At 30.8% G+C, this 9,491-nt stretch overlaps 1 protein-coding gene across 1 annotated transcript; it reads right to left on the reverse strand.

Moving 5' to 3' along the window:
• Positions 1-566: 566 nt before the first annotated feature.
• On the reverse strand, positions 567-5,463 carry LOC100782111 (lipase). Its single transcript, XM_003542872.5, has 11 exons — positions 5,222-5,463; positions 4,983-5,073; positions 4,736-4,815; positions 4,057-4,122; positions 3,866-3,913; positions 3,711-3,778; positions 2,832-2,904; positions 2,588-2,749; positions 1,921-2,115; positions 1,138-1,226; positions 567-988 (listed from the first exon to the last, which is right to left on the reverse strand). Exons 2-11 carry the CDS (start codon positions 5,056-5,058, stop codon positions 766-768), a joined length of 1,080 nt encoding a protein of 359 aa, XP_003542920.1. The 5' UTR covers positions 5,059-5,073; positions 5,222-5,463; the 3' UTR covers positions 567-765.
• Between the last annotated feature and the right edge of the window lie 4,028 nt (positions 5,464-9,491).

Genomic DNA, 9,491 nt, shown 5'->3' on the forward strand with positions numbered 1-9,491 from the left:
AAAAAATTTATCAGAACATGTTCTCGTTCCTCTTTCCTCTCTCTTATTTATCTCCACCCTATGTGTCATTTTTGAAACTCTATAAAAATACCGAAGAATTTTTACTTTTACTTTATTTTTAAAACTCATATCTTTAAACTATAATTTTAAAGTGACTTTTATGTGAAAAAATAAATAAAAATGAGCCAAACCTAACTTTAACGTTTTTATGTTATGACCTTAAAAAAAAGTTTTATGTTATGTTATGATTGTTATAATTGCCCACACTGAATAAACCCATAATTTTAAAGAGATTGATAATGTAAATATATCTCCGAACAAAATGTAAAATAAAAAAAAATTAGCCTAATAGACAAGGAAATGGTGATGTCATATAATGAAAATAGGTCCAAAAAAAGGTGAATAGAAATTTAAATAAATTGGAGAAACAGAAAATTTGAGTAAAATTAAACTTTGGAAACGGCAATGGGTAAAAGAATTATCACCCAAATGAGAAGTGGAATTCAGTAGAATTTGAAAGTGAAATTATACACTTAACAAAGTATCAAGAATTATTAATTATGAAGTAAAAAAATATAATTATTAGTTATATATACAAGTATGAGCATATGTACACGAGTCCAAGACTATACAAACTCCTTCCAGCCCTAGCCTGTTCAATAAAATTGTTCAGCTGTATGGACCATGAAGAAAGAAGAAATCTGAAGAATAATGCCACACGGCAAACCTCTGGAACATATCATGCAACAGATATCTGATGCCAATTCAATCAACATTAATGGGATTTTCCTGATTGTCACCCTCTCCACTCAATTTGATGAGGGGGGTTGCAGGATCTCTGGACAAGATTAAGTTTCCTCTTGAATCTTTGATGTTAGTATTCTGAACATAAGAATCCATAACAATTCTGCATGAACTTGGCTCATCTGATCCCATGTCAACGCCATAATAGACCAAGTGATCAGCAATGCTATTCCCAGTCACCGATCTGCACAAGATAACCAAATCATATTTCAGCAGCATTCCATCACAACACCAAAATTAAGGGAAACTCAATTTTATTCACACCCATGCAGTGGCAAAATTTTCATGAAGTATACATTTTCAGTGGCATTATGACAGAACAGATAGACTAACCTGCTGCAATTTGGATCCTCACCAGATTCATCACAAATCTTCTCAACACTGTACACAAGACTACCTAATCCGATGTTATAAAGCCATACCTGCAGTCCACAACTTCTTAGGTTCTTGAACAATAGGAAAATAAATGAAACAAGTGCTGCAGGTTTGCATTCCCCGCTATCAAAAAACCAGGACTCCAGGAGTCATAGACCACGACAACAGAATGACCCACACTAAAGTTATCACGTTGTCCAAGCAACAAACAAGCAGATAGATAAAGGCACAAAATAGATGTATTTAAGAGCTTGGAAATAGGAACCTCTATCACATCACTGGGGGCACAGGGGAGAGATGGTATCTCAAACCAAGTCACGCCAAAAATGACACACAGGCACCAAACTATACTAGTCCGAACAAATTAACATGCAAGCATTATTCCTAATGTTTTCAAAACTATCAGAAATGGTGAAGAGGGAAATTTTAGTGACAAATAAACACAGAATTTGAATGCGTAGGAAATGTATGGCTGCAATGAAGAAGATGAATGTTATTACAAACACTGAGAAGAGAGTGGCCATTTGTAATACAACTAGGTGCAATTTAATATATTAATATTAATACAGATATGCAAAAAATATTTCCAATATTCACAAAAATATCTAATGGTTACCAAAGGACAAACAGCAGATCATAGTCATAAATTCCCACAAACAAAGAGACAAACTTACTTTAATTTAAAGATAATATAATAGGTTTAATATACAAATTTCATCATTTCATTATGACATGCCTTACCTCTCTTGGGAAGTGGCGGTATGTCTTCTGCGGTAAATAATAATAGTATGGAGGCAAATGAGGTACAATATCATGGTCATTTGTGACTCGGATGGTATTTGGAACTAGTTTCGTATAGAGAGATGCAAAAGCAGCATTTCCAATACGAGGTTGTCCAAATGTCATAACTTGAACATTTTTTTCATTTTGATTTACCTGTAAGAATCAAATAAGTAACTATTCTATCCCTATAAAATACAGAAATCTTGAAATGACTACATGAGAACTTAAATAGTGGTCTTTAAAAAATAATATAAACACAATTTTGCAGTTTGGACTTTGGATACTATTCACGTGACCAAACTAGTACCATCTTAGGAAATTTTGTCATTTTCTCCTCAAAGGTGCTACTACATCATTGATCCAGAACATAAATGATTTGACAAATTTCCATATTAGCCACCGAATGCATAATATAACACTCCAGTTTTACCCAAGCCTAGGACCAGCTATATAAATTTCTATCATTAAAAATATTCCAAATATGATACTTCCACAAGAAATTCAAAGTCCCTGCCTCAGGCAAAACATAGACAATACTCATGCGAAAAAATTGAAGGGAGATTGAGACCATAAAACCTTGTTGAATAATGCCCAGTCATGCCAAGACAGCTAAAATTATAATTACCGTTAAATCAAGTCCACAAAATGAAGCCATTGCCCCTCCCATTGAATGCCCTGTTGCTATAATTTCAATATCTCCATAAAACTTCTTTGCTCTTTCAACAGCATCTAAAATTGCAGGACGTATTGTTGTATTGTGGTACGCGGTATAAAAACCACGGTGTACCTGGAGACAGTGATAATAATATGTCAGAACTAACACCAATACGGAGCAATTGAGCATAACCTAAGGCTAAACTTTTACACACCATTGCATCATCCATGCCTGGATAATTTATATCATGCTGCTTCCAATATAAATCTTCAATCCAATTCTGTAAGCTGTATAAAAGTGGTTACAAAGAAATCAGCTCATAATATAACTCAAGTTGTCTCGAAGGTAAGCCAAACATCTGACAGACTTGAAATGTTTTCCTTATTAACATGTATTTTTGGACTTTATTTTTCTCTATAGAAAAATTATTGGCTCTCTCTTAGTAGACAAGATATATACTCTAATACTCTCAAAGGTCAACAATAGAAGGGAACTTGTGTTCTCTTAAGAAGCACAAAATCTATAGTTTACAAGCTCTCAAACATGGCTGACCAAGCATTTTTTTTTCGCATGTAGATAATTATGCTCTGGCTTTCTTAATGCCAATATATGAGAATATGTGCCTTTAGACACAAAAATCTATAATGTACAGACAAATCAAATATGATTGGGCATCTGAATGGCCATCTGCAGTATTTCAAAACTAAAGAATGTTGCTGATCAGTTTAGGGTGAAAAAAAATGGCATGCCCACATGCCTGGTGCACATAAATATGGAAACAAGATATATTACTTAACCTCCTATGGCTTTAAATACTCAAGACACCATTGTGCTAATAATACATTGCATGTTAAATGCATTTTCTTAGCTTACAATTACATATGCATCAATGCATGCATATCAACATATGAGCATCATACAAAATTCACATGCATAGCAAAACACCCTTGTTTCTAAAACATAACAGCATTTGTTCTAGGAATCACATACAGCATTGCACTCTGGTAGATACATTTTAATGGAGTCTATACAGTATACAGTTATGAGCCTAAAGTTCCTTCAAAAGTATATTTAATCCAGTAAGAAAATCCACCTGTGTTCATTTGTTCCTCTGAATGCAATGATAATGGCATGAGGATCATCGGCCACTCCAACAAATGCCTAGAATAGGCAGTGACAATTATATTAAAACAAAGTACATTGGCACAAAACTTTGGAATAGTTTTTCTATGATGAGAGTTCAACCACCTGTAAGCAATGCTCGACGTCAACAACTAACTCTATCATTTCAAATCCCTGTTTCCATTTTAAAGATCTTTAGACCAACAATTTTAAACGAACAGACAAATTAGTAGGGCACTGGAATGTAAATAATTCAAAGCTCATTCGCGATGTAATTGAACATGTAAAGTTAAAATCAATATCCACATTTTCAGCACCTTGGTCAAGCCATTACACCTAGAGCACGTCCAAGTAAAAAGTTCAGTTAAATCTGACAAGTATACCTGCAACAAACAAACCTACCTCAGTCCTTTATATAATTCATACAGAATTCCCACAGTGCCCTAAACAAATTGGCTAATGCATGTAATGAAACTTCAGATTCACTGCATCACGCAAGTGAAATTAGTTAAATTCTTCAGTTAATATGATACACTTCAATAAATCCCCCTTTGACTTATTTTGACCATAGCCTGACAGAAATGGGGAGTCTCTCCATCAGGATCGGCACAAGACAAAGTTCCCCAATTCTTAAATCAGTTTAGTTCTGCAAAGCAGATATAAATTCATTGATTCTGATTATCAGTAAAAGAAAGAGGATATGGTTTAAAGTGGCCTACTTAAAGCAGTCTCAAATACGTATTTGGGAATTCAGAATTCTTATAAACAAACAAAAATTCATATCAGACTTACAATTAAAGCTATAATAATAAAACCATTTAGAGAGAGAGAGGGAGTTGAAAGTTGAAACTCGAAAGTTTCATCAGAAACCCAAATTCCAAATTCATGACTGACCCAAGATTAGAAAACAAATAATACACATAAACAATTCTAAATCCTCTGCCTACACATCTTAAAGGTTGAAGTTAGAACATACAAAATTCCCATAGAACTCACCGCAGAAGCATATTCCACTAATATTGTAGCAACTGTATGATTGTATTGGTAATGTTGCTTTTTATGCCTAACCTTGAGTTCTGCAGATGGAAAAAGACATAACATTTCATTATTGATATGCAAACGTGAATGATCCAATTTACACATAAAAACTAAACATAATCCAATGAATTGAAAGATAACAGAGAGATACAAGGCAATCAAAATCTCAAACCCTAGAACATTAACAAACCAGTTCAAGTCTTACCTCTGCCATCAGAAAAGGAAAGCAGGCATAAACAGGTAACCAATATTATCAACCACCTAGTTTTCCCCATATACATACATATATATATACTCTGCAATTGAAGTACACAAATCAAAGGAAGAAAAAGTCAATTTGTTATTATAAAGAAAAATATCAATCACTTCAACAACAACCAAAATTGGGGGCATGTTTAAAAAAAAAAACGGTAACATTAAGGAAAAATTGAAAAAGATGAATACGCGTGTAAGAGGAGCACGGTGAAGCCGGAAACGGAGTTGCGAACCACAAAGGTTGCGGTGGGTTTTCCGGCGAAAGGGGTTTTGTCCAGCGAAAGAGATGAAGGAGAAGTCAAAGAGTCATAACAATAATTTGAAGAATAAAGAAGAAAATAAGAAGTAGGGCAAATACGACGTCGCAGGAGTTTATTTGGTCATTTTCGTGGCGTACTGGAACAGTCTGATCTGACTCAGCTGTTATTTAAATGCCACGACGAAGGATGTGATTCGATATAATATATGGATGTGGATTGTTGAGTGTGTTTAACGTGTGTCCCTCTTGTTCTTCAATTTCTTGCAAATTGTTACTCCTCCTTTAAAATTTGTTTCGTGAGAAGTTTACATTTTAAGCTAACCTTATTATTATAATAATAAAGGACAATTCAATCAAATAGAAGATTTTATTATAATCATTGTTTTCTATAAAAATGTAATGATTATATATTAATATGTAAAAAATGTATAACTTTTTTCTCTTTCTATAATTTAATTTGTTTATTCGCGTTTAATATTCAGTTACTTGTATTGGCCTATTGGGTTTTTTTTGTTGTTGTTAGTTTTAAGTTTTGGATTGAAAAAAAAATTATTTCTAATCTTATAATGTGGATTTCAATTTTTCTTGTGATTTCAATTTTTTTTGTCAATTTTAATGGCAGATTTTAAATTCAAACTAAACAATTAACTTGTTAATTCATAATGCAAGCTCATTTGGCGATACAGGCCATTCTATAGAAATCACAATAATAAAGAAGTAAAATTCTACAAAAAAAATAGCAATCAAAATAATGATATTAATAATAACAACTACAATTATAATAATTTTTATAAGTATTATTGTTGTGTTGATAATGATGATAATAATAATTTAATAATAATAACAATGATTGATAATGATAAAATGGTATCAATAATGTCATTGTTAGTTCTTAACAATGATAATTAAGACATCCAAATTGACTTTCTTAATTAATTTGTTTAATTAATTTGTTTATTTTCTTTGAGCGTTAAAAATGTGTCTTTCAATAGTTCTAAGGTCTTTTTCATGATCTTATCATTCTTCCACACAAAACATTTGATATAAGTTCCAAAAAAAAAACACTTGAAAATTTTGTACACCCTTCATACAAGTGTTATTTTCCACCCCTAGCTAATTCATAGAACTCTAGCTTTGTGCCATTTTCTTGAGTTGAAATTAACATCACACTTCATCCAAGTTAAATATTTGCATTTGATGCAATGGTTACTTCATTTGCATGATCATAGTGCATATCAACTCTAACAGCATCATTGATTATTTTTCGAACAAGATCTTCAGCAATAAGGTGTTAAACTACATTTGACCTGCAACTAAATGAAATATTACTTGTTATTATAGTTTTAGACTCCTCATGCTGAAGCCATAGAGTATATACCCTTTGAATATGGTGCATAATTTAAGTGATTATACACCACATTAATAGTCATTTACAAGACCTTTTTTGTCATTTACTAAATTATGTACAAATGCAGAATCAATAAATTCATTAATCTCTTCCTTATATTCAACAATGTTTCTATGGCTTCATAATTCATGACTTATTCATTGTTTTAAATGTTTAGTCTAAATTAACAATAACACGTCACTTAATGGGTCAATAAATATATGTTAAATTGAGTCACATCAAAAGTAATATAGTTGTACATAACTAATATAAAGTGCAAGTAAAAAGGAAATTAATTTTTTAAGGTTCAATCGTTTACCAAGTATATCTAGATTTCATTCTTAAAAAAATATATATCTAGATTTCCTAGATGATTAAAGAATAGATGAATTTTTTAGGTATATTTCCTGAATCTATAATAAATTCTTTATTTATTTGATTTTGTTTTCCTTTTTTCGGCAAAAAAATGTTTCTGTATTTTCCACAACGAGCATAAGCGAGACGGAGTAATGCTGCGTAAAGGTAAAAGGCCTAGTGGTCATGAACTTGTTTTTTCTGGAGAAGAAGCGATGACGGTATTTTCGCAGTAAGACACAGGATGCAAGTGTTATTCAATATGATTGGACTGGACGTAAAGCGTGATTTTTTAAGTTCACAGTCAAACCCTAGAGCTTAACCTTGAATAGGCGGTGAAAACTATATTTTATATAAAATTATTGGTCAAATCAAAACAAAATATTTTTTTTTCGTAATTGTAATCCATTGGACATAGATCAAATTTTTCAATTTTTTTTCTTTTGATTTTTTTACTGACATGGCAGTATATCCAGATATCTTATCCATCGGGGAAAATAGTTTCCATGACATGCATTCACATAAATAATTGAAAGGTAAATAATTAAACTACCAAAAATATCAACTAAATGGACTCTCTCTAATTTGTTGATTATTTAGCATCCTATGCCCACATATTTTGTTTCAAATTAATATTCTTTTTTCAGTTACAATTCTTTAAATTTTAAAGTTATTTTTTAAAATAAATAACTGAAAGTATGTTAAAAAAATTATGGTGTGTGGAGTATGTTAAAAAAATTATGGTGTGTGGGAAATGTTACTACGGGTAAAATTCATATTAATAATTATAAAATTAAAAAATAGTCTTCACTCAAGGATATAATTTCTAAATAAAGTATACTAAATCCCTTGCCTAAAATCCAATGAAGGAAGACCACATGTAAGCGGTATTGTGAAAACTGACTCAAATCAATCGGTTAAATGGAACCGATGATAAGATCTATTGAAGTTAGCTATCAAACCGTTATGCAATTTACTTAGATTAACTCAACTTGACCCATACGAGTTTGACAAAAAAAATGATGACTTAAATCAACCCCTGGCAGAATCTTGGTAATTCAATGAATGAATGTTTGGTATCCATAATTCCAACGAAGCTTTTTTGTTATAAGAAAAAAATATTCCAGCAAAGTTTTTTTTTGTAAAACAAAATGGTAAAAGCTTTTTTAAAATTGTTAATAGTTAATTTTTTAATAATAATAATATGCTCATATAATATTATTTTGATTTTCATAACAATAATTATGTTTATAAGAATTTTGCATGACTGCAAACACAAATACCAATAGGAAGGAGAGACTTGAGGCTCAAGAGAAAAGGAAATACTTGGGTGGGATGGCAAATGCTTGTGGGACAACAAACATTTTCCCTAGGAACAAGAAAGACGATTTTTAATCTCCACTCACAATTTTTATTCATTATCATTTCTCTAATCTCTTATTCCCTTTTTGTATTTGGGATAGTGCCAGAATGTGTTTGTGTCACTATGTATAATTAACATTAAAGGAGCTGAGAATGATAAAAAAAAAATAGAAAGGTGGAGCGATAAAATTAGTGTTAATGTCTATTTTATTCTTTCTTTTATGTGTTGCAACTTTCTGCATTTACTTAAATGTTTTTTATGGGAATAACACTTATTTTTTTACGAGACAAAAAAATATTAAACAAAAATTAACTTGTGTGGACAATAAGCAATTGCCCTTTAACCTTTATATGTGTTTTAATCCCTACTTTTGAGTATTTAATGCCATTGTACATTTAAGATAAAATCTCGATATTACTAGTTAGTTAAAATAATTTCATACAGATTTAACCACACATTTTGGCATAACCACACATTTCGTGATTCTAACTTTATTTTTTCTTTAAAAAAAGAAAAAACAATTAAAGAAAGTAATGACAACAATTTTTAAGGAGAATTGACAGTAAATACATTTTAAAGATTTATGAAAGAAATAATAACCGTTATATGTAATGAAAGATAATTTAAGAATAAAAAATGTGTATATAAAAAATGATAATTATCTTTATTAGTAGTTTGTCTTTATTAATAATTATAGATAATAATTAAATATTCAATTCTAAATTATTCTACAAAATCTTCTTAATTATAAAATAAAAACCATTGAATAATTTTAAAATTTTGAATACATTTAATTTTTACTCACTACTTTCTTTTTAAAATATTAGAAATGTGTGTAATAAAATTTATACCATTATTGAATGAAATGTCACTAATAAAACTTTTCTTATCGTAACAGTCAAACTTGGCAACTCCTGTCCTGTTATTATGGGCCCTTTTATCCATGGCCGAAAATTGAAACTTTCCTACAAAAAATGTTATTTCCACCCCTTTTTTATGTAAACCTCACACCCCATTTTATTTTTTAGAAATAAATTTCCAATTTTGCCCTCTACCTTTTCGTGCTGACTTTCCCTCCCTATTTATTTCTCTCACC

This window comes from Glycine max, chromosome 13 (genome assembly GCF_000004515.6).
Source record: "Glycine max cultivar Williams 82 chromosome 13, Glycine_max_v4.0, whole genome shotgun sequence".
Classification (NCBI taxonomy): domain Eukaryota; kingdom Viridiplantae; phylum Streptophyta; class Magnoliopsida; order Fabales; family Fabaceae; genus Glycine; species Glycine max.